General features: G+C 39.7%; 1 protein-coding gene across 1 annotated transcript; it reads right to left on the reverse strand.

Annotated features, from left to right (window-relative positions):
• Positions 1-1501: 1501 nt before the first annotated feature.
• LOC109072113 (sodium- and chloride-dependent GABA transporter 2-like) lies at positions 1502-25637 on the reverse strand. Its single transcript, XM_042770995.1, has 14 exons — positions 25425-25637; positions 24800-24934; positions 21625-21762; positions 21428-21515; positions 21168-21300; positions 18310-18444; positions 18044-18147; positions 16524-16648; positions 16307-16419; positions 15027-15164; positions 4321-4423; positions 4114-4214; positions 3392-3562; positions 1502-2034 (listed from the first exon to the last, which is right to left on the reverse strand). Exons 1-14 carry the CDS (start codon positions 25561-25563, stop codon positions 1960-1962), a joined length of 1698 nt encoding a protein of 565 aa, XP_042626929.1. The 5' UTR covers positions 25564-25637; the 3' UTR covers positions 1502-1959.

Below are 25637 nucleotides of genomic sequence, written 5' to 3' on the forward strand. Positions count from 1 at the left end.
TTTCATTTGTTCCCTTTCTGTCTTCTCCAGTTTTGTTTGTGGATCATCCACCTTTCTTAGTCTAGACTGATGCACCCGAACATAGGTTCCGCCTTGCCTGACAAATACCACCACACCATCTTGGCCTATGACCACACCTGGACCTTTCCACTCATTACAATCTACTCACTTATAATACACTTTGTCCCCCGTTTCATATTTGTCATGAATGGGCCGCAGTTGCTCTATGAAGAGCTTTTCTGATTCTCTCTGAGCATTCGGCTTCTATGAATGCCTTTCTCATTGCATGTAGTGTTGTGATTTTCTTAGCTAGCCAAGTACTCTTACTTGTTTCCAGAGCTGGGGGCTTATCTGTGATGACAGAGGGTAGATTTGGGTTCTGCCCAAACACTAACTGGTAAGGACTATAACCATGGACATTGTGCAGAAAGTTCTTTGCCATTAGTGCCCAATCTAGGGCTGTCTTCCAGTCACAGTTGTTGTCCCTCTTCACTTTCAGCAAAATTTCAGTGAGGGTCTGTGACTTTCTAAGAGGCCATTGCTCCATGGGCTGTATGCTGCAGTTGTTTTAACTTCAGTGTTAAACTTTTCAGCCATGTCCTTCATTTCATCTTTGTTAAATTCACCTCTGTTATCACTAAACAGTCTGCATGGAGGACCATGAACACTTATCCAGCAGTGAATAAAGTGCTCCACTATCTCTTTTGGGTGTGTGTGAAGTGGTCAATAGCGTGCAAATACCATACTCCCGGCTCAAGCTCATGTAAGTCCACAGCCACAGTCTCATTATAGGCTGATGTCATAGGCAAACCCGCTACAGCCTTATGTTTTGGCTTGCTGTATCTGCTACATGTATCACAGTTTTTAACAATGTTCTTGAGGATAGTGTTGCTTTCATCATCATGATTACCTGAGCAGGCCAGTAATTTTTGCAGTCTATCAGCTGAAGCATGTCCAAATTGTCTGTGTAATTTCAAAAGGACTCTCTCCTTTTCTTTTGTTGTCATGTTTTCTGTCACAGCAAGAATTTCATTTTCATGTTTTGCTCTCACTTGTCTCCTTTTCACCTAGATGACTGTCATCTCTCAAGTTCACACAATAATGTCCTGAAGACGTCAGTTCAAGGTTAATGGGTTGTTTAAACTGTTGCTTTGTCATTTGCAATGTCCAGAACCACACTTGCTCTTTTCAAAGAAAGCTTGCTTAAGAGCATTGGTTCAGTCTTGTATTGGCTCCGCATACAAGACTGAACTTAACTCAAAAAAACCCGTGCTAATCCAAAATGGTGCTCTTTGCACATGCGCAGAAGATAAAACATAACTTAACACAAAGGAGAAGTGCTCACTAACACAGATTTAGACAGATCTGTGAACAATATTTGAGAGAAATAGGCCTTTTGTGTACATAGAAAAAGTCTTAGATCTTTGAGTTCAGCTCATGAAAAATGGGGGCAGAAACAAAAGTGTTGCGTTTATAATTTTGTTCAGTGTAGTATAGCAATGATAGCAATGTAGATCTTAGTTGTATTTTAAGTGATATTAAAATCATCTAAACATATAAAAGGTAATTTTCTGGATTCTCCTTCTCTCTGCACTGGTGTTTAGGACAAATGGAAATATCTTACACACTCTCGCTAATCGGAACTTCGTCAAGTTTGAGTAGCTCAGGCTCATACTCTTATCAGGCACTTCCCAGTATAGATAATGAGTGCATTTTATCAGAGAGAGAAGGAGAGAAGTTCATACAATATCCAACTTTATTCTTTAATATAAGAGATAGAAAATGAAGCAAATGTGTTGAGAAAAAAAAAAAAATGTCACACAGCTGAGGGGCCCTGATGACCTTTATGACATAGGTTGACAAAGTGGCCCAGAGGAGTAAATATATGTTTAGCATATTGAGAGAACTTTCTGAAAAACTAAACTCCTAACTAAGTCTTCCACTTCTGTGGTGAAAGTTTTATCCTGTGGTTTTAGCTCGTTGCTTACAGGTAAGAGGAAGGTTCTTGTCAGGACTACACAAGTGGTGCCAACGCTGTCAAGAAATACAGACAAAGATTAAACAACATTAGAATTTAAGGTAGATTTATTTTTTAGTAAGTGTTTTTAGCTTGCTTTGTTTAAATTGTAACTAGTTCCCCTTGGAATTGCTGTTTCTGTTCATATATAGTTGAATTAATTTGTAACATGTCTAGCCTAGTCAAAGTTTAGATGTAATGTTAAACTCTCATTACAATACAAAAACAAGATGTGTTCTCTCATTTGAGAGATCAAAACCCTGAAATAAGACTGAGCAAAAAATAAAAATAAAAAAAAAAATCAGTCAGAGATGTATTATAAAAAAATATGTATATTGTCATATCTTTGCCCACTTATGTCAGATTCTTAAATTTAATCAATAAATTAAATCAGAATAAAAGACATGTTGGTTTAAATATAACATATTAGTGTAGAAATATTAAATAATTGCAAAAATGAAATAAGCTACTTTTTTAAATATGAAACTACAACCGCCAGTAGAGTGGCTCTTGTGAAGTCTTAATGAATAAGTTGAATCCTTAAATCGACCGATTTGTTTAAAATGCTAATTCATTTAACTTAGCAAACAACTTAACTTATAGCCTAATTGAATCATTTACTGGTCCATGTACCACTGAGGAACAGAACACTGTGTTGCTCGGAGACGCAGCTGTTCTGCTGTTTGTTCTATTTTCTTTTTGACAAAGCAAATCTTTTTTCACAAACGAATTTTGTGTCTGAAAGTTACTCAGTAACTTCTTGTTTATTGTACATTTGCGATTGTGCAAATATTTGGAAAAACAAGACTCTTGTTTGTGTGATAAGCTAACTCCTATATAGGCTATAAAAATAGAAACTCATTAAATGGCTATTTTTTTTTTTAAATCATTTTGATGACATTTCTGCCCCACTATGTGTGATGATAGTGAGACAAGTGAAAGAGCGCTTAAGAACTTCAGACTGCATAATTTAGTGAAAATATAGAGTCCTCTGTATAGAAATGAGGTTTGAACATATGGTCATTTATAATTTTCTTTCTAAATGTCTGCTCTTTTGGGCTAAAGGATTAATAGAGCTGTTTAAAGTATCCATGTGATGACAAATTAATTGGTACAAATGCGACTCAATACATGTGTCCTTGCATGCACAGTGGAAATGTGGCTAATAATTTCTGACTGGTATATAACTGAAAAAATCAAACAAACATAAAAGGGTAAAGGCAGGACTCCCTACAAGGTGGGCCTCATGGGGTGCATCCCAGTCAAGCCCAAAGGTAAGTCCGGCCATGATTAAATGTATACCTCGAATGCAATGCAAATGGCTTTGTACAAATGATGCATATATGTGATGGATGAATGTATCTTCATCCTCACCTGTTTCAGGGTTCCTTTCCCAGAACACATTCGGCCTAGCGCCCATCCAGGCACCAGCAGAATGGAGGACAGGGCCAGTAACCAGCCTAGTGCATGCGCCCAGTCTGGGTACACATACCAGCGGTTAAAAGTGAGAGGCTTGGTCTCCACGACAGAATAAACAAAAGACACCTGAGAATGAGCAGACAATATGTTGTGAAGAAAGAATGAGAAAGAAAAAGTAGGAACAGAGTCAAGTCAAGTCAAGTCCATAATATACAGAACATTTTTATTGGTTTCATACAAATTATTATTACTAATTTGTATGAAATCAATGAAAATGTTCAGATAATATGATAAAAATGATCACATAGATAGTAATGAGGTATTGATGAATTATATATGGACTTTTTTATTTTATAATTTTTATTATTATTATTATTTCATGATCAGATGGACCTAACATGCTTTTTAATTCGTATACTTGCCTGATAATCAAAATTGTCATTTATTTGACACTAATTTAATGTGAATTCTTTCTTGTTATCAGAATAGTGTACAATACTTCATGAGGGAAACTAAACAGTTAACTATTAACTACTTTATTGATCTGAATTCCTGGCACTGAGAGCACTGTCCTTGGTTTAAATAATTGTTTAAAATCAGTTGAGGAAAATGGTAAGATATTTGTTGACTTTTTGACTAAGTATAAGCATCTGAGAATCCCAAACATAGATATTTACCAGGGACACGAGAGGAGTCAGGTATTTCCAGCACAGCATGAATATATAGTTGGGTCGTGACTTTGTCATGTCTTCAATGATGTCAAACAACCTCTCAGCCCCTATGGTATGTAGAGGAGAATTGAACAATTACTTTGCAGTCTTTGACATTAGGTATTTAAATTTTCTTTTTATAATAAATAGACTCTCTGTTAAGGTACAACTCACCAAAAATCCAACCCATGGCCAGAGACTCAAACACAGATAGGAACAGAATACAGGCTCCATTACAGGCATAGTTGTCAAACAACTGGAATATATACATCCCCCACTGCAGGTTGCAATGCAAAATGTCAGCTCTAGATACAGTAGAGCACTGGTTCCCAATCCTGGTCCTGGAGAACCCCCAACACTGCACGCTTTTGGTGCCTCTCTTTTATCTGACACACACATTTGAGGTCTTGGAGTCTTCACTAATGAGCTGATGAGTTGAATCAGGTGTGTTTGAATAAGGAGACATCTAAAATGTGCGGTGTTTGAGCTGATGAGTTGAATCAGGTGGGAAACACTGCAGTAGAACATTTGGAAAAAGGTGTTTGACTGTATTGCTTTCAAGGTTATAAATATGCTTTAATTATAGTTGAGCAGTTAAGCATTTTGTCATTTCATTGTTAATATTTAGAATGGCTAGTTTTGTTTTTTGTGTTATTATTTTCAGAGTTATAACAGAGTTTAAATGCTCATTGAATTCTAAACTACAATCAGGCAGTGATTGAGATATTGCTGTTCCCTACCAATAGAGGGCATCATTGACTGATAGCCAAAACCTTTACATAAATCATTTGCATCTCCATTTCTAAGTTCCCTTCCGAGGGAACTTCGAACTGCGTCCTCTAGAGGTCACTATGGGGAACGCCTTCAGTGTGACCAGTGCCTGAAGCAAACATCTAAACACGACAATAACATTGGCCGGCGACAGCCTATGATGTCATTACCTAGTGTGACCACAGTATAAAAAGGCGCCGGGAGAACACATCATCCTCTTCTTCGTCTTTGTGACAGTTTTGTTTGAAGTGTGCATTCCGGTAAAAATGATCTTTCCTCTTTAAACCATTCCGAGCACTAGTAAGATGTTTAAGAAGTGTGTGGATCTGTGTCCTCATTATTTGACATCTGATGATACACGCAATCTTTGCGTCTTTTGTTTGGGTGAAGAGCACATGCGCGATGTCCTCAAGGGGACAATCTGTGTGCATTGTGAGCGTTTTTCAATGAAATGGCCTTATGGTTAGAGAGTCAAACTTGTAACCCGAAGGCTGCAGGTTCAAGTCTCAGTGCTGGCAGGAGTTGTAGGTGGGGGAGTGAATAAACAGAGCTCTCTTCCACCCTCAATACCCATGGCTGAAGTGCTCTTGAGCAAGGAACTGAACCCCGAACCCCCAATTGGTTGCTGGGTGATGTAGCTTATAACTGCTCCAGGTGTGTGTTCACTAGGGTTGGGTATCGATTGTTTTTTTTTACGATACTGGTGCCATATCGATACTTTTAAAACGGTACCGGTGCCTAAACTGTGCCTAAACCGATACTTCAAAAAAGAAAAAAAAAAGAAAAAAAAAAGAGCCACAAAATACTGTGGATAACATTAAAGAGCATTAAAAATATTTAAAATAAATCCATAGCATTCACATGCTCCTTGGATGCTCTCATTTCCCAAGTTGTGCTTCCCTTACCCTAAGGCTAATAAATGTATTTCACGATCTGGGTCAATATTTAATACAAAACCACACGTAATGTTTCTACTGTATCTCTGTCAATCACTCTGATATGTAGTTAAAATGAGTGCTGTCTGTCACTGTCTTTAATCAGTTCTGTGACTAACTGTATGGTCATTCTTTATGAAGTAGCAACAATGTCGTTTGTAAAGTACAGTACTGTGCAAAAGTCTTAGGCACATTAGTATTTTCACCCCCAAAAAAGGGTTTTAAGCCAGTTATTTATATCTTTTGCTGTAGTGTGTCAGTAGGAAATATCAGTTTACATTTCCAAACATTCATTTAGCCATTCATTTTAATAATAATCTAGTGAGATTATTGAATTGACAACATCATCGAATCTGTCTGTGATTACATGAAGAAACAGATGAAACTGAGACAAACTAAATCCTGAAGAACTGTAGCAATGTCTTCAAGACATTTTAAGAAACCTGCCTCCAAAGCTACAGTACTGTGAGAAGTTTTAGGCACTTTATATGCTGTAAAGTAAGGATGCTTTCAAAGATATTGTCATAAATGGATTTTATTTGTCAATTAACTTCTATTAACTAAATCAAATCAATATTTGGTGTGACCAAACTTTGCATTTAAAACAGCTTTTGTCCAGGTACACTTGCACATTGTTTTTCAGGTAGCTTTGCAGGAAGGTCTCTGCAAGCCTCTTGGAGATACGACCACAGTTCTATTGGATTTATTTTGTCTCAGTTTCATCTGATTGTTCATGTAATTACAAACAGATTCGATGATGGTGAGATCAGATCTCCATGTGGAGCACCGGCTGTTGTCAGACTGCTTGTGCATTCAAATATCTCACTAAATTATTATCAAATTTAATGGCAAAATGAATGTTTTGAAATGTAAACTGATATTTTCTACTGACACACTACAGCAAAAGATATAAATAACTGGTCAAACACCATTCTTTGGGGTTTATTTGGTGGTGTGAATAATAACTTTTGTAAGGTTTTTTATGTGTAGTGTATGTTTAAATTATATTTATTTTAATTATTTTTATATAAGTATGATTTAATTTTTGTTAAGGGCTACATTTTCACTGGAGGAAACAGCTGTGGTGTGATGAGCGGTGAATGAAGCAAAAACTTTACAGTAGATGGGAAAACGATTGCTCCCTTGTGACATTTTGTAAACTGTATTTATGACAAAGAACTACACAGATACAGATATTCTAACAATCTATTAATAAACACACCTTGTGTCCTCTGTTTCTGTTTGAGTCTGCTTGTGCTGCTCCGCCGCGGTTTGCGGATTGAAGAGCACACTGAAAGACGGGGAGGAGACAGGTCTGCCGCCGTTTTCATATGAAATTTAAGGGGACTGACTCTGAGGCGATCGCGAATTTGTGTACAGTTTATGGTGCTAAATGCTATAGCCTCACTAAAAAAAGCCTAGCGATGCCCATGCTTCTTGTGTACATTTCGGAGAACCAGGACAAATATTTCAATTAATCGCTCAGGCATTTAAGAGGCACCGAAATGAGGCACTGAAATCTGCATTCTGATTTGGTTCGGTTCATACCGGTTACATAGGTACAGGTTTCGGTACACAACCCTAGTGTTCACGGTGTGTGTGTTCCCTACTCACTGCTGTGTGTGTGCACTTGGATGGGTTAAATTCAGAGCACCAATTCCGAGTATGGGTTACCATACTTGGCAAATGTCACAACTTCCACCTTTTTTCACTTTTCGCTATTGTTTTTCTCTCTTTTCGAGGAAAGAGGGACAGCCATCAGCTCCCCTGCAGTTCAGGACCCGCCACTGCTGGGGCATGGAGGAAAATGAGTTTGTGGTGATCGCAGGTGGACCTGCCTGAGGAGTTGAGAGAGGGTCTTTCCCTTTTGCGCTCGTCAGTTTTGGACGAGAGTGAGCTGCTGGATGACAATGCTATTTATCTTACATCATCTGATCCAGTGGCTAGTGCTCTGCTGGCTCGAAGCCAGGAAGAGCAAGAGATGTCGGATGAGGACGAAGAGGTTAAGACTGAGTCCTCTCATTCCTCTTACGCAGGGTACGCTGAGTTGCTTGTGGTTATAGAACGCGGCATGGCGAGGCTTGCCTTGCTGTGGAAGCGGGTTAAGAAAGTGATTGTTGAGCGTTATCTTTCTGATCATAACCCTCCAGCTCAAGTGAGCGCTCCATTTTTTTCTGATCTCCATGTGGAGATCGAGAAGGCTTGGAAAACTCAGTTTTCATCCCACATCCAAAGGCTTCAGCATACTAATTATGCCAATATTGAGGGGATGCGTGAGAACGGTTATGAGAAGATGCCCCCTATTGAAGAGATGCTAGCCAGTTATATCTCTGTGGGCGAGAATTCTTCTCTTAAGGCTCCCTCCCTGCCATCCAAACCCCTTCAAGATACATCTCGTTTGAATGGCAGGGTGTACGCAGCAGCAGGTCAGGCAGCAGCTTCATTGCACACCATTGCAGTGCTTCAGGTTTATCAGGCTGACCTGTTGAAAGGCCTGGATAAAGGCAAAGGGTTTATCCCCTGATGAGATGGCTAAGTTGCGTCGCACCACAGATCTTGCTCTACGTGCCACTAAGCAGACCGCCACTGCCATTGGCAGATCTATGGCAGCCGTGGTGATTACGGAGAGCCATCTGTGGGTGAACCTGGTGGATATCAGGACGAAAGAGGAGGGGTTTCTCCTTGATGCGCCAGTATCCCCTTCTGTGCTTTTCGGCACTTCTGTCGAGACGGTGGTTGAGAAGTTTAAGGAGGCCATGATGTGCTTGGCTGCATTTAAATCCTTCATTCCACAAAGGTCCAGGTCTGAGCCTGAACAACAGAGGGGTCCTGGCCCGTCTCAATCTAAGGGTCAGAGGTGGGCACAGAAGACTAGTGACGTGACTTGCGCCCCTCCCATGCCTTTGGGTAGGGCTCAAAGGAGGCATGAGTCAAAGGGTAACAGGCAAGATTTGAGGGAGGGGATCCAGACAAGGTGTTCTCAGTGCTCTCGTATGGACCAGAGTAAAACCTGAGCATCTTCTCAGAGTTTTAACATCTGCTCTCATCTTCGTCCCCTCAATTCCCTTGAAGCCACCATCCCCTCTACCTGATCGAGGTTAGGTAGGAGCCTCTCATGTTACAGTCTCTCATGCTGGACCTATGTTGTTTTTGGTTAGTTTCTATGTCCCATAGAACTACTTACTGATGGTCCGGACCCAAGTGCTCTTCGGACTTCGCCATCAGATGATACCCGTGAGCTTAAGTCATGCGTGGCAGCCGTAAACAGATCCATCGACTTCTAAAACAAGAAACCCCCAAAATAGAAAAGTATGAACTGTTTGATCAAGTATATACATTTGAAAAACGGCTTTTAAATACTGACTCCCTCAATGAATTCCACTAAAAATAGGTCAAATAGGTAGGCTATCATCATTTAATTTAGGCGGGTCCAAAAACACACTCAACGAATTTATCAAAAAGAAATTCAGAACAATGAAAAATCAATGAATAGCGAATTCTTCATCTTTCATATAACATGAGGCCAAATATTCCATCTAAATTTTGCAAGGAATAGCATTAAAAACTTACGTTCGAAATGTGGAATATCACACAAAACACATGAAAGCGAAGGTTTCCATCCAAGTTGCACTTGTTTATCAAATGCAAACAAGCACTGTTTAAAATCATCACTTCCTGTTAAACTGGCACTAAATATCAGTAAGAAAACTAGGAGAATTGAATATAATAATTTCCATATATGATAAATTACTTGCACCTCAGAGCAAGCAGACGAAACACAATAAATGATGTCATTGCTTTCGGAGGCGGATGCATGCTGCTGTTTTGGAACTCAGTCGTGTAAGACACTATACAGAAATACTTATATGACAGACTTTGCTCAGGCATTTCAGAATGACAATAACAACATTTCAGATGCTGTGGAACGAGATCAGTACTTTGATGGTAGAGTTTTCTCGACTATTTGAGCAAAGTCAAATATTTTTTATATGCGCTTAGAGGAATTTATTCGCAAAATGCATTTCCATCTCCCATTATTTACATTAATCCTTTTTCGCACAAGTCAAAAAGCACCTCAAGCGAGAGTAAAAACTTTTTTGTGAATTAAGGGATTTTTATTCAAAATTTGCTGTTTCCATCACTCGTTTCTCATTCGATACTTCAAAATGCGCATTAAAACAGGGTGATGGAAACATATTCCTGCACTTGAAAAAACTTAGAGATAATGAATAGCAAGCCAACAGAATTTCGGAAAGCGTCTGGACATCACGCAGCACCACCGAAGTGGGTCTTCGAGGAATAGACGGCGTGGATGGGATCACAGCAGCGGTGGGCTGTAGTGACTGAGGTTAGCTGGCTTTGGCTAGTCTCTAAGCTAACGCCTATGTGCCTGTAATGAATATGATTATGCATCGCTCCAGTAGAGTTATTGTAAGCCAATTTGACATTACACTTTTCAGTTTCCTTCTAATTCAAAATAATCCCACACTTTGCTCGTCTTTTGCGTGGTCACTTTTGAGCTCGCCACAACTGACACGAAAAAACTCATGCGAGGCATGAGGTAACAATGTAGTGTACATCCCGAAACACTTTTAAAATGAATGTATTATTTTTCAAATGTTTTCTTTTAACTTGTTATTTAAAATGTTTTAAATGTAACAATGGAATTTTGATAGTAACATAAAATGATGGTAATTTGAATGATAATCAAGGTTTTTTTTTTTCTTTCTGTCGTGTAATCGACTATTGTTTTCAGTGTTGACTAATAGGAGCTGTACCATTTAGTCGACTAGTCGACTAGACCCGCACATCCTTAGTTAGGACAAAGGGGTCTCCCTGTCACACTGCCCTTATGGTTGAACCAGTGAATCACCCCTTCGTGGAGTGGGCTTGAGTATGCTGCGCTCCCTGAGGTATGAGTGAGAGGTGTTTTTGAGGAAACCATTCCTGAGTGCCTCGGTTCTGAGGAGCAGTAGCTCTGTAGGTGAGAAAGGGTTGTTTGGTCCTGTTGCCTCTACAGGTTCTCTTTAGGCCTGGTCAAATGGGATTTATTATTAAAACTGCGCTCATCTGCATTGGCTGATGGTCTCTCATTGGGCCCTGCTAGACTGCCCTTCTAGTCTAGTGCTGCCTTGTGGTCAAGCTTGGAAGTGCTCCCCTCACTACGACGGTTAGCTGTGAGCCTATCACTCCCAGTTGTGCTTTGAGGGCCCGCCTCAGCTTGAGAGCTGAGAGTGCTACTTCCAAGAACTCCATGTGCAAAAATACAGAGTGTTAGGCCAGTTCCTGTCGCCTCCTTGGTCAGTTGCCTCTACGCTGGGACCCTGTTGTTCCCTGTTGGCATGTGTGATCCCCTTCTAAGCTGGATCCCATTTCTGATGTCCCATCTGCGATCATCTGCTCCCTGGACATGGCCGTGCTCCCCTATTTATGTAGAACATTATACTATTGACCATTCTGAGTGAACTAAGTGGAGGGAGGATGGGGAAGGGGAAGGGGAAGGGGAAGGGGAAAGGGAAAGGGAAGGGGAAGGAAGGAGATGATAAGGAACTGATGCATATGTGAGAGAGTTTTTCCCACATTTTCTCTCAGTGGGATGTGGAGACAGATGTCTGTAAGTTAATGCACTGTGTGTGTATTGTCCATCTCAGAAGACAAAAGTGTCTGTAATAAGGTTCTGTAATTCTTACAGATGAAGCATAGGGCACACCAACTGTATCTTTAGAGATCCGGCCTACACTTGGTATTAGTTTCAGTGTACTTAGATTGTAAGGGCTTAAAGGGAATTTCCATTTAGGTCAACTGGATGTTGTTTGACCAACCTAAATAAGGTGAGCCTATCCACTGTTTATTGTAATATAACTCTAGCTAAGTGTACATGTGGAACCATTGCACGACCATACCAAAACTACTATCAGGGAAAGTATTGTTGGTCGGCTTATATCTATAGTAGTGGTTGTGACCTCTGACTAGAAATAATGTTGCTTTATTCAAGTGTGTACAAATCTTTGGAGGCTAATTAAAAGTACTTTTAGAATGAGCAAGCATAGGAGCGGCCGTCTAAAGTATTAGCCAATTACCTCTGTCTAATAACCAAGTCTGACGAGAATGTGACCATAAGAGGCCAAAGCGATATCTTTGAGCAACATGAGCAACCGAATGAAAGAGTACAATAATATTAAAGAATAAATAGAATAATGAAATGTCAGAATAATAATTATTAGAAATGGTCAAGCAACCAATTTGTATAACAATCTAAATTCCAGGTCAATAATATTAAAAAAAAAATAATTTGAGATTGTTAATTATTAGATTTGTTTAAGAATCTAAATTCCGCTGGGTTGGTGAGCTCAGCAGTGCTGTCAGGACACTGCCACCCTTAAGCTGGTTATCTTGGTGAGCTCAGCAGTGCTTCCCTCTGAATTATCTATGTCACGCTGCTTCCCAGGGCGTTTCCCTGTGTCCACAGTTATGCTCCCTGGGCATGCCACAGTCACGTAGGGTTCCTAGGCTTTCTAAGGGACAGCTTTGGTTGCCCCTTAGTAACGGTGTTTCTAAATCTATGCTATGGTAAGGGCACACGCTGTGCTTCTGTGCACTTTCTAAAGTCCACTTTGTGGTAAGTGTGCATGCTAAGAATTCTGCATGCTCTCTAAAATCCTGTATGGTAAGGTTTACGCGCTGTCAGACTCGTATCCTTTCTCTGAGTTGGTTTAAGCCTCGGTTTTCTCCTTGGGCTCCACTCAACTTAAGTTTCCCTGTTGATACATTTCTGAAGCAGGGTGTTGCTACCAAGGATCTGTCGAGCCAGTTCTAGAGCAGACACATTCAGAACTGGCGGTAGCCCCCTAGTAGGCCAGGTTCCGGGGTAAGTTTTTAGACACCTGGCTGTATTCCCTCAAAGGAATCCTCTGATTCCAAGCATTTGAGCTCTGCCCTAGGTTTGGGGGTCCCAGCCCAGCCCTTAACAGGTAAGTTGTGTAAGGTATGCAGCTCAGGCCTTTGTCCTGTTTAGATGTATGCTCCAGGCACTGGTCACGCTGAAGGCATTCCCCATAGCAACGTCTAGAGGACGCAGTGCGTCATTCCCTTCTCAGGGAACCATGGTTATATATGTAACCTGACACGTTCTCTTCTGGTACTCACCTGTGTATCTTATAGTATCTTCAATGAAAGATCCTTGCACTTGGGTTCGTACCACCCTTCTGTGATACAATCTTCCTGAGAGAAGACTGGACCACAAGCATGAACCCAACTAAATCTGAACTCCAGCAAGCTTCCAAGTCCATCAAAACTCTTGTTGCTTTCTTATCTTCTCAAGAACCTCCTACTGCTTTTCCCACAGTCTTCATGAGGCATGCCAAATGAAACCACTCTGAAAATTGTGCTTGTAGTTCTTCCCTGGTGAATCCCTCTCTAGATCTGAAGTTAGGGGCCTAATTTATAAAATGTTGCATAGAATCCGTGCTACATTTGATCATATGATCATTTCTTAAATGTATGTGTGATTCAGAGAACAAATGTAAAAAATTGCTTCTCTTCTAGAAGTTGCAACCAAATCACTTTCCTACTGAGTGGTCCAAAGTGGCCTTCATCATTTCCCTTTTGTCTGGGTGAGCGCTTCAATGGGCCACGACTATTTGGGAACAAGTAGGCCTTACACCCAATCCCTTGATAAAGCTGCACCAATCACAACATATTGTCAAGGCTTCACTTCCTCAAGGCCTCAGACTGCAGCTTTCTGGATACAATAATGTAACAAGACTCAAAAGGTTCATCCAGCTCCTCATACAGGTTTTTCAGGGCATACAGATATGCCTCAGTGACTCCCTTACACCTCTGGCTGAAGATGTGGAAGCTTTGTGTCTGGCTCCTGAGGCGTCTTTCAAGCAAGGTTGTTGAGACAATTCTGAGCTCTGGAACTAGAAAATAAATTTTCCACTATAAAATCATATGCCTTGAAATGGCTACTCTTTGAGTTGTGGTGTGAGCAATGCCACTTGAACCCAGTTAACTGCCTGGTCGGTACAGTGCTGGAGTTCCTCCAAAAGTGCTTTTCAGCTGGCCCCTGCTACTCTGAAGGTCTTTGTGTCCACTATTTCCACCAGCCATGAACCTTTGGATGGAGCTTCTGTTGGGAGGCACCCCTTGGTATATCGGTTCTTTTGCGGTGCCAGATGGCTGAGGCCTATCTGCTGGCCACAAATTCCTTCCTGGCACCTCTGAATGGTCCTGGGAGCACTAGAAGAAGCTCCATTTGAGCCCTTGTGTCCATTCAACTCAGTGTCAGAGAAGATTATGACTCTTAAAGTGGCTCTTTTACTAGCATTGACCTCATTCAAGAGGGTGGGAGACCTGCAAGCCCTCTCAGTAGCCTCTTCCTGCTTAGACTTTGCTCCTTGAATGGTCAAAGTTATCTTGCACCCCAGACCGGACTATACTTTTAAGGTTCCTTCTGCGGTTGGTCACCCAGTCATTTTACAAGCTTTCTTTCCTCCACCTCAGGAATGCTAGGACAGTCTATGAGGTGTGCAGAATGGTTTCTCCTCTAGGATTTAGGGCCTACTCCAGTAGAAGCTAGGGGTGCGTCCTTGCCTAATGTTTGTGCTGCGGCAAGCTGGACCTCTCCACACAAATTGGTTGATCCAGGGTCCTTTTTCTAGACTCAACAATATTGTCTATGCCACAGCCTTGTTGTACAGTCACTTTCCCTTGATGTGGCAGTGTTGGTATTGATGTTCCCATAGTGTCAATGCCATGGTGCAGTGTCAAGGTCCATTCGAAAAGGGTATGTCTTAGGTTATGTATGTAACCCGGTTCATCGAGAAGGGAACAAGACCTCTCCATCAAGCCTGTGAGTCTTCAGACAATTAGTATCTGATGGTGCATTTCAGGAGTCTATTTTTGGTCTTGATTACAGACTTTACTGTGTTATTATGTCCATATGCTCAAGGCAATCTGAGATTGATGTGTGTACACACATGCGGTGTCTCGCAGAGTCTCATTTCCTTCTCAGGGAACCATGTTACATGCGTAACCTAACATATTTTGGTTTATTAAAATTTGTATATCATAATATAACATTTACTTTGTAACTGATTGTATTTGTTTTTGGAGCTATTTAATAAAGGTTTGTTAAAATTCATTTCTAACTCTCACACACACTTCTCTGACCTCTGTAATCATGATGAGTTGTCCGAAGAAGCAAGTGAGACAGAAGAGCAGGACAAACATTTCTCGGCGACCAGCTCTACGCAGCACCATGGGGAACATGTCCATCACTGATGTAATTATAGTCTCCATTCCAACAAACTTTGAAGGATGCAACACAAATGCATTAGAACAGGGGTGTCCAGACCTGTTCCTGGAGGGCCACTGTCTTGCAGAGTTTAGCTACAATCCTAATAAACACACCTGAACAAGCTAATCTAGGGCTTCACTAGAAACTTCTAAGCAAGTCTGTTAGTGCTGGTTGGAGCTGAAATCTGCAGGATGTTGACCCTCCAGTAGCTGGATTGGATAACCCTACATTAGAACCACAAACTATTTTGATAAGCGTAATATTATATAATCTATCCACCAATATCAATAAAATTAATTTTGTATTCATTGTGCTAATAACTTAAAACGCTGCAAGAAATATAACATGTACCTCACCTATTTTGCTTATTTCTTGTATTTTTTCAGTTACTGATATTTGTAAGGGATAAGGTATGGTCAGTAAGCCATTATCACTAGAAATAAAACAGGACCCATGCTGCTTACAATAGGATACATTTTTGAAGTAATTACTCTGTTAAAATGTGTTGTTTGAGTCGTTTAAACCATTACTTTTACAGTTGTTTAGAGTTTCTACATTTTAAGTGTGGCTGAAGTGTCCAAATACTTTATATTTAAAGAGGTGATTGATTATGTTTTCACTTTTTTAACTTTAGTTAGTGTGTAATGTACATACTGGGCCAGCTAACCAATCTGAGCCTGAGTGCATATTACAACCACCCCTTTAAGATATTTTATTTTAATTTTACTTTACCGCAGTTGTAATTCTTGAAGCAACAACAACAACAACAACAATGTCTCCCAAAATTCTTATTTAAATATAGTTTTACCCCCGGTTTCACAGACGAGGCTTAAGCCTAGACCCAGACTAAAATGCATATCTGTTCTGTTTTAACAGTAAAAAACTTGCACTGACATATCTTAAAATATGTTAGTACTATTGACTTGTGTCAAGATGCACACCAGTATTGTTTTTTTTTTTTTTTGTTGTTGTTGTTGTTTTATTCTAGGGCAAGTTTATAAAAGATACTTAAATGTCTTAACTGAACTATGGCCTAATCCTGGCTTAACCTAAGCCCTGTCTGTGAAACCAGGCCTTAGTGTTATAAATTACAATTTAATATACATCCAAAAGCTCTAAATGAATATGTGTGTATGTGTCAGTTTTAGCTCACCTGTGTATCTAGGCCCAACAAAATAATCATGATGAAGAAACAAACAGCCCACAACTGAGGGAGAGGCATCATAGCTACTGCCTGTGGATAAGCTATGAATGCTAGTCCTGGACCTAAGAGAGAAAAAGCGAGATCTGATTACTGTTTAGTCATTAATTTAATTTGGTCTTCACTCGTCAAATAATACCTCATGTGTTTTCATGAAATGTTTCATTACCTGATTCTGCTACCTCCTCAATGGAGACGCCCTGCGCATTAGCCATGAAGCCCAAGACTGAAAATACAGCAAAGCCAGCCACTAAACTGGTGGCACTGTTCAGAAGGCAAAGCCACAAACAGTCCCTGATAGACATAGATTATACAAACACATAAATACATCAGATTTAGCTATTCATTTATGCACTCATTAATTTTTTCTTTTATTTTTTTAATCCCAATACTACGTAATTGAACATTTTTAGATTTTTAGATCTTATTTTTATTTGATTTTTAACTTTGTCCCGCCTCACGCAAATTGAGCATCTGTCCCGCTTTTTCATTCGACCCTGCCTAATAAATACACGGATACGTCCATAGGCGTACTGTTAACTTATGTCCAATAGTTCAGAGGAGAGCAATAAAAGCGTTTGTCGATAGGCTGAGTCGTACGTCAATCAAACTGTTGACTGGTACACGAACGCCTCCTCAACATTGTCAACAATCTCAAATTGGAGAGCGCAAGCGCTGTTCGGTCAGGTTAAGCAGCCATGGCCAGTGTGGCCACGAACGAAAGAGAAGATGCACTTTAGAGCTGAAGATCTTTGCCCGAACCCGACGGGACCCAATGGGACCCATCGGGTTCGGGCTTAATTTATATCATTTTACACGGGCTCGAGCCGGTGTTGTGGTTTAGTTTATGTTTTGTTGGTATATGAGCGGTTATGTGTTGTGTTTCGGTTTGTGATGTAAATGAACGTGATGTGTTTCGATTAGGTGGAGCGGAGGTTTGAATTTGGTGTTAACGTTTTGGTTGCACCAGCAACTAAAGCAAAGTCTGAGTTTTGACCATGTTTATAATGAGAATAATGAGCCAGTGGGTTATATTGCTGGACGCTCCATCAGTAAACGCAGGAATGTGCTGAAGCCATCTACAGTGGATTCAATAATTTTCCTCCACAAAAACATGTAGGCCTAGCCTAATCTTGGTGAGTATTCCCTATTCTAAATCAAAGTATAGCCATTCTTATCAAAAATGATTTTGGTTTACCTTATTTGCACTGAAATAGTTAAACTTTCTATAGGCAAGCCCTAAATATTTTGCACTGTATAGGCTAGGCCTTATATTTTGTTGAACTTAAATAGGCTAGGCCTAATATGTTTTTGTGTCTTTGTATTTTTAAGGTGAATTTGATTCACTGAGAGCATTTTTTAGTTTCGTAAAGCCTGGTCCTTTGGACAGTTGACTAATTTGATAGTCCCAATAAAGACGAGATGTTGCAAAATTAGTGTTTTGTCTTTTATAGGCCTAGGCCTATGCCTTAAGTTGTAGAAACTTTGGGTGATATTTTGGGTCAGGTAGTGTCTTAATCTTTTAGTCGGTGGTTTAAAAAATGTTTCTTGGTAAATTAGATAGACAATATATCTTAAGTTTAAAATTATTACGTCTGTCCCACATTGTCCCACTTTACCATGCTACTTGTCCCACATTTTGTCTGACTGGAGGTGGTCACCCTAATACTAACTAATACCAATACTAACCTGTAGCAGTTGTTATTGTATTGATTATAACTGCCTAGTGAAATAAGAGTGCCAAAACACACACTGTAGGAGAAAAATATCTGAGTTCCTGCCTCCATCCAAACCTAAACACAAACACAGCACCCCAATTTGTATATTTTAAGATTCTGATATTTTAAAGCTTTGTATGTTGAATATGTTGTAACTAAGAATACTCATACAAAGTAGTCATTGCATTTATTTGGTTATAAGGTTTCATACAAACAGAGGACAGATGATGGGGTTACCTGTGGGTCAGAAAGACGGGCTGGTTCAGGGTACAAGTTAAACACAACACCCTTCAGAGCTCCATGAAGAGTCAACCCACGAATCAGCAATGCAAGCAGCATCACGTAAGGAAATGTGGCTGTGAAATACACCACCTCCAGGCACAATACAGTAATATAATAATCTTGACACTGAGAGCAGAATAAAATATGAATTCATCTTTAAAAGACAATATATATATATATATATATATATATATATATATATATATATATATATATATATATAGACATATATATATATATATATATATATATATTGTACAGTGGGTACAGAAAGTATTCAGAGCCCCTTAAATTTTTCACTTTTTGTTATATTGCAGCCATTTGCCAAAATCATTTAAGTTCTTTTTTTTTTCATTAATGTACACACAGCACCCCATATTGACAGAAAAACACAGAATTGTTGACATTTTTGCAGATTTATTTAAAAAGAAAAACTGAAATATCACATGGTCCTAAGTATTCAGACACTTTGCTGTGACACTCATATATTTAACTCAGGTGCTGTCCATTTCTTCTGATCATCCTTGAGATGGGTTCTACACCTTCATTTGAGTCCAGCTGTGTTTGATTATACTGATTGGACTTGATTAGGAAAGCCACACGCCTGTCTATATAAGACCTTACAGATCACAGTGCATGTCAGAGCAAATGAGAATCATGAGGTCAAAAGAACTGCCTGAAGAGCTCAGAGACAGAATTGTGGCAAGGCACAGATCTGGCCAAGGTTGCAAAAAAAATTCTGCTGCACTTAAGGTTCCTAAGAGCACAGTGGCCTCCATAATCCTTAAATGGAAGACATTTGGGACGACCAGAACCCTTCCTAGAGCTGGCCGTCCGGCCAAACTGAGCTTTCGGGGGAGAAGAGCCTTGGTGAGAGAGTTAAAGAAGAACCCAAAGATCACTGTGGCTGAGCTCCAAAGATGCAGTCGGGAGATGGGAGAAAGTTGTAGAAAGTCAACCATCACTGCAGCCCTCCACCAGTCGGGGCTTTATGGCAGAGTGGCCCGACGGAAGTCTCTCCTCAGTGCAAGACACATGAAAGGCCGCATGGAGTTTGCTAAAAAACAGAGAAATAAGATTCTCTGGTCTGATGAGACCAAGATAGAACTTTTTGGCCTTAATTCTAAGCGGTATGTGTGGATAAAACCAGGCACTGCTCATCACCTGTCCAATACAGTCCCAGCTGTGAAGCATGGTGGTGGCAGCATCATGCTGTGGGGGTGTTTTTCAGCTGCAGGGACAGGACGACTGGTTGCAATCGAGGGAAAGATGAATGCAGCCAAGTACAGGGATATCCTGGACGAAAACCTTCTCCCGAGTGCTCAGGACCTCAGACTGGGCCGAAGGTTCACCTTCCAACAAGACAATGACCATAAGCACACAGCTAAAATAATGAAGGAGTGGCTTCACAACAACTCCGTGACTGTTCTTGAATGGCCCAGCCAGAGCCCTGACTTAAACCCAATTGAGCATCTCTGGAGAGACTTGCAAATGGCTGTCCACCAACGTTTACCATCCAACCTGACAGAACTGGAGAGGATCTGCAAGGAGGAATGGCAGAGGATCCCCAAATCCAGGTGTGAAAAACTTGTTGCATCTTTCCCAAAAAGACTCATGGCTGTATTAGATCAAAAGGGTGCTTCTACTAAATACTGAGCAAAGGGTCTGAATACCTTAGGACCATGTGATCTTTCAGTTTTTCTTTTTTAATAAATGTGCAAAAATGTCAACAATTCTGTGTTTTTCTGTCAATATGAGGTGCTGTGTGTGCATTAATGAGGAAAAAAAAAAATTAACTTAAATGATTTTAGCAAATTGCTGCAATATAACAAAGAGTGAAAACTTTAAGGGGGTCTGAATACTTTCCCGTACCTTATAGGTGTGTGTGTGTGTGTGTGTGTGTGTTTGTATATATATATATTGTGTGTGTGTGTGTGTGTGTGTGTAATATAAGTGGCCATAGACTATGATGAGAATATATATATTTCGTCTTGCAAAAGTATTCATACCCCTTCATTCTATCGCCCTTCATGTAGACAGGATTGTCTCTGATCTGGAGATATATTCAATATATATATATATATGCTGCATTCAAGGTTCACAGATGCATATAGTCTACATTATCCTTAATGAAGGGACTTTTGAACAACCATGACTCTTCCTAAAGCTGGCTTCCTGGCCAAACTGAGCAATCAGTGGAGAAGGGCCTTGGTTAAAGTGGTGAACAAAAAGCTGATGGTCATCAATGTATGGAAACCTAGTTCAGAGCATTCAGAACTTTGGACTGGGTAGAAGGTTCAGCTTCCAACAGGACAATGACTCAAAGCACACAGCAAAAGTGGCTTATGGACAACTCTGTAAATGTCCTTGAGTGGCCCAGGCAGAGCTTGGGCTGGAACCCAATTGAATATTTCTGGAGAAACCCATCCAACCTGACAGAGCTTGAGAGGTAAAGAGGTGAGGAGAAGAATGACAGATAACTGCCAAATGGATATGTGCAAAGCTTGTTGCATCATATTCAAAAAGACTTGAGGCTGAAAAGGTTCTTTAACAGTACTGAGTTAAGGGTATGAATATTTATTTTTACTTAATTCAGGTTTTTATTTGTAATAAATTTGCAAAGTGTTACAAACCATTTTTTTTTTTTTTGTCATTATGGTGTAGATTGATGTCAGGGAAAAAAAGTAATTTAAAGCAGTTTACCATAAGGCAGCAATATGATAAAACGTGAAAAAAATAAGGGGCATGAATACTTTCAACGGATATGAACCAGGTATTATTTACAATATTATCTGAAATATATTCTTGCTTACTTTGCCTGTAGATTTGACTCCTTTCCAAATGCAAAAATAACATATGATCCACATTGCAATGAGACACAGAAGAATCTCCCAGTTGATCTTACCGATCTCCTCAATCCCTCCAGAGAGAGAGAGTACTCTGCGTCTGTAAAATGTGACAAGAAAGAGAGAAACCATAAACCTTTGATTTTATTATTTTTTTTTAATACAAATGAAAAGTTTTGTAACATTTAGTTTGTTACTAATGTTCAAAATAATTTGTGTTTATTTACTCCCAGAACTCAGTAGCTGCAGGTGTAGAATGAATCAGCATTGTCCGGTTAAGGGTCAGATTTCTTTCAGCAAGATTTAGACATTTATCTAAGACAGAGAGATTTTTGTTTGGCTTTGTTTGCAATTTCAGCTATAATCATGAGCAGATAATGTTTTTTCATGTAATGTTTATTTACAGTATTTTGCAGATTATTACCTGTGTTCCAGCTGTTGTCACAGCTGGCCCATGGAAGTTGGGAGCTAAAAGAGAAGGTGAGGTAGAAAAGCGCCCAGGCTAGAATGATGGTGTACATGCAATTGTACAGCAATATCAGTTGTCCTGCATAGCCAATACCTGACAAAAGCAAACAGACACACAGACTAAAAGAAAATCAAAACTGGAATTCATTAGCCCTCATCAACACAAATTGCAATTTTCAGAGGGCTAAATATGAAATATATTGCATATTTTACATTTACAACCAAGGGAAAACAGCCAGGGGATTCAACCAGCCTTACGGCGCCCCAGTATATGCCTTAAAGGAATAGTCGGGGCTGCCAACTTTTGAGCTGAACTTAAGTGAGAACTTTTGAGTGAGAATTGTCATGACAGGTTGGGTGGGGGTTTTGGTTGGGGATGTTTTGGGGGAAATAAAATAACTAAATAAATAAATAAACAAATAAATGAAAAAAAAAATGTCATCAGAGTTTTGTCGGACATCTGGACATGCCATTAATGTCATGAAGACAGTCACTGTGTTTTTATCATTAATTTATGTAAAATAACTCTTGCAGTGCTGCAAAACTAGTAACTTTACAGCAATATACAGTGCGAGAATTGCAAGATTTATAAGTCATTATTTTGAAAATAATATTCAATATTACAAAATACTTTCTATTAATCAATTAGTCTGCATTTACACTGCTTAATTTCACATAATTATACAAATTATATTTTCTTTCCATCTGTTGCTGTAGTTATCATTAAGTCAATCATTGCAATTTTGAAAATGAATCTTGTCATTGTTTCTACACACTTTGTTAAAAAGAGGGGATTTGCAAGAATCCAGAAATCTAAAAAATCTATAAAAAAAATAGAATTCTCACTAATTTGAACGCAATGGCTAATCAGATGTGTTTATAAAAAATCAACAGATATTCCTGTTAATATTACCTCGGTTCCCTGAGATCAGGGAATGAGCATTACTTTTGATAACACTTTTGGGAAAACTCCTGTTTACTATGATGCTGAAGCCTGATTTGTTCAAGTTCTTGTACCTCCATGAACAACTGGCACTTCAGCCTGCCAAAAATAAGTATTAGTAAACTCTGAGTGCCATTTCATCAGAGTCTTTTGATCGATAGTGACAGTTATCGATTCATGTGCAGCCTTATAGCATGGCAGCCTACGCAACGCTCGTTCCCTTATCTCAGGGAACCAAGGTTACGTTAGTAACCAGAGAATTACCTCTCGAACAGTCTCTCCCGTTGTGTTTGATAATGCTTAAGGGGAATGCATCCAATAAAAAGCATAAGCCAATCATGAGACCCAGGCTGGGGTCTACATAACAAGACCTTCTCCACTTATATCAGGAGATTAGATAAATTAAGCAGACAAAATCCATGCCTGAAGGGCAGGGATGTCCAATTTATATAACCTGGTGAAGGAAGATGGCGGAGACCAGCCGGCAGCCGCCCAGATATCACCAATAGAACCTCCGCCGGACCAACCCCAAGAGGAGGCTATTTTCTCTGGTGGAATGGGCCCTCGCTCCAATAGGACACTGTAAACACACTGAGGCATAAGCCAGGGCTATACTATCAACTATCCAGCGGGACAGTCTCTGCTTCGTAACTTGCAGCCTGTTAGAGCGGCCTCCTAAACATACAAAGAGCTGCTCTGAATGCCGGAAGTGGCTAGAGCCTGAACCCGGCAGAGTGAATTCTCATCCTTTGGGTTAGAAAGAGCTAGAAGGGTGATGGCTTGTGCTCTGAATGGAGTGGAAAGCATTTCTGTCTTGGTTTGAGAACAACTCTACAGTCGTTAGGCCCAAACTCAAGGCATGAAGCACTGACTGACAGTGCTTGTAAATTGCTCTCTCACTTGACCATCGCTAAAGCCAAAGGGGAGATGTCTTATACGACATGTCGCCCGACTTGAGCAGCTGAATGGGAGGGCCTCATATCGCCCTTTATATTGTGGATAAGTCCCATGTCAGCACAGTATGAAGACAAGGTGGATTCAATCTCCTAGCTCCCCTCAGGAACTTAACGACAAGGTTGTGTTTGCTGACTGACTGGTCAGACATGAGAGCGTGATCTACCTCGATGGCTGCTACAAATACTACAATAGAGTGTTGAAGCAGCTTCCTTATCCAGCAGCTCTTGCAGAAAGGTTAATACAGATGACATGTCACAAGAGGATTATTTTAGGTTCTAGAGGCATCTCGTAGATGGGGCTTTAGTGTAAACAAGCCCAACACGGGTGAGAAGCCTACTGTTGAATGAGTGAAGGAGACACGAATGAAAATACACATTCACTCTCTGACAGCAGTTGGCGCTGATGGTACAGCAGAAATGCAGCCGTTACCCCATTAGCTCCATACAGTAAACAAAGCAGCTGCACTACTTTCTATTTCTGAACAGGATTTAAATATTTCAAACAGCCATTCAGATGTTTGTATTCGGTATGGTGTTCATTGCAGCACTGAATACTTAAATGTTTAGACTTAATAAGATATTTATTTATTTATTTTTTACTTTTCTACATTTTAATCTGGACTACAACATGCTCTTGCTATTCTTTATTCTTTCTTGTTCAGTCACACTTTACATTAAGGCTTTATTTAACATTAGTTAATTTATTATAGTTAACATAAACTGCCAATAAAAAAATAATTCATATGTTAATCTTAGTTAATATTCAACATTTAAAAGCATGTTATTAAGATCAAAAGTTGTAACTATATTAGTTAATGCAGTTGTATTTTTTAACAAAGAATAATAACTTCTAGTTGAACCAGTTTACCAAGGCCCTGTCACAAATAGCACACTTCATGTGCACTTAGGGTCTTGCAGACATACAATGGCCACCGCGTGAGCATGTCCGCTAAGTCCACGAGACTGTAGGGTGTCCGATTCATAAATTTAGTCTTCAGAGGGGTACTTGTGAGCAACCTCTTAGCGGCCCAATTTGGAAACAGCTCGCAACTCGAGCAGCACAGACCTACAAGTTACTCAATAAAAACTCACTTCAGCTAAAAAATCTTAGCCTAATTGGTCAAGGGTCAGTAAATTAACAGCAAATGTGTTTCATATTTTTTAAATAAAAATAAAATAAAATTTAAAATAAATAAATTAAGATTTATATAATTATTTTTTATGACACTTACCCTCAGCGAGTGGACAAAGGTGATGCCAACATGTAATGGCACCTTCCTGTGTGTACTGTCCCATAGCCGTCTCTAGCAGGAACAGAGGCACCCCACAAGTAACAACAAACACCAGGTAGGGTATAAGGAATGCTCCTGGGAACACACCAGCGCAAGAATGCATTATCTAAAAGGGTCATGAATTGCATTTTTTAAAAATGTTATAATGTTCTCTGAGGTCCACTTTAAATTGTTGGTAAGATTTTTGCATCAAAAGCAGTCAGAAAATAGAAATAAATGGTAATTTGAGTGTGTATGTCTGTGTGTTAGCCCTGTGATGGACTGGTCATGCTGGGAGAGGTTACCTGTTCTGTGTTTTTGGAATGTGATGTTTTGGTAATGATGGGAGAGTTTTTTTTTGAAGATTATGGCCTATTAATGTTTTTTTAATTGTTGCAGTATTATGGTTTGACAACATTTTTCTACAACTAATAACTGCACATTTGAAAAAAAAAAAAAAGTAGGCATCTAAATCTATTTTTATTCCAAGTAATCCTATTTTACTATCTCTCCCTTCACTAACGTGCACCAGTTATGTTCAGCAATGTGCAGATATAATGAAATCTGTATTTAGGCTGTATCATACCTCCTCCATTCCTGTAGCAGAGGTAAGGAAACCTCCAAACGTTACCTAGACCAACCACATTCCCTGCCATTGCCAGAAGAAACTCTGCTTTACTGCCCCAGTACCCTCGCTCCTCTATTTGTCCTTCTATTCTGTTCATTTCTTCACTTTGTTTTCAGCGCTTCGCTGATCCTGTTCTCTAGACTGCTGTAATTCTGTGCTGGAGGAGGATGA

Source organism: Cyprinus carpio, chromosome A15, assembly GCF_018340385.1.
Source record: "Cyprinus carpio isolate SPL01 chromosome A15, ASM1834038v1, whole genome shotgun sequence".
Taxonomy (NCBI): Eukaryota; Metazoa; Chordata; class Actinopteri; order Cypriniformes; family Cyprinidae; genus Cyprinus; species Cyprinus carpio.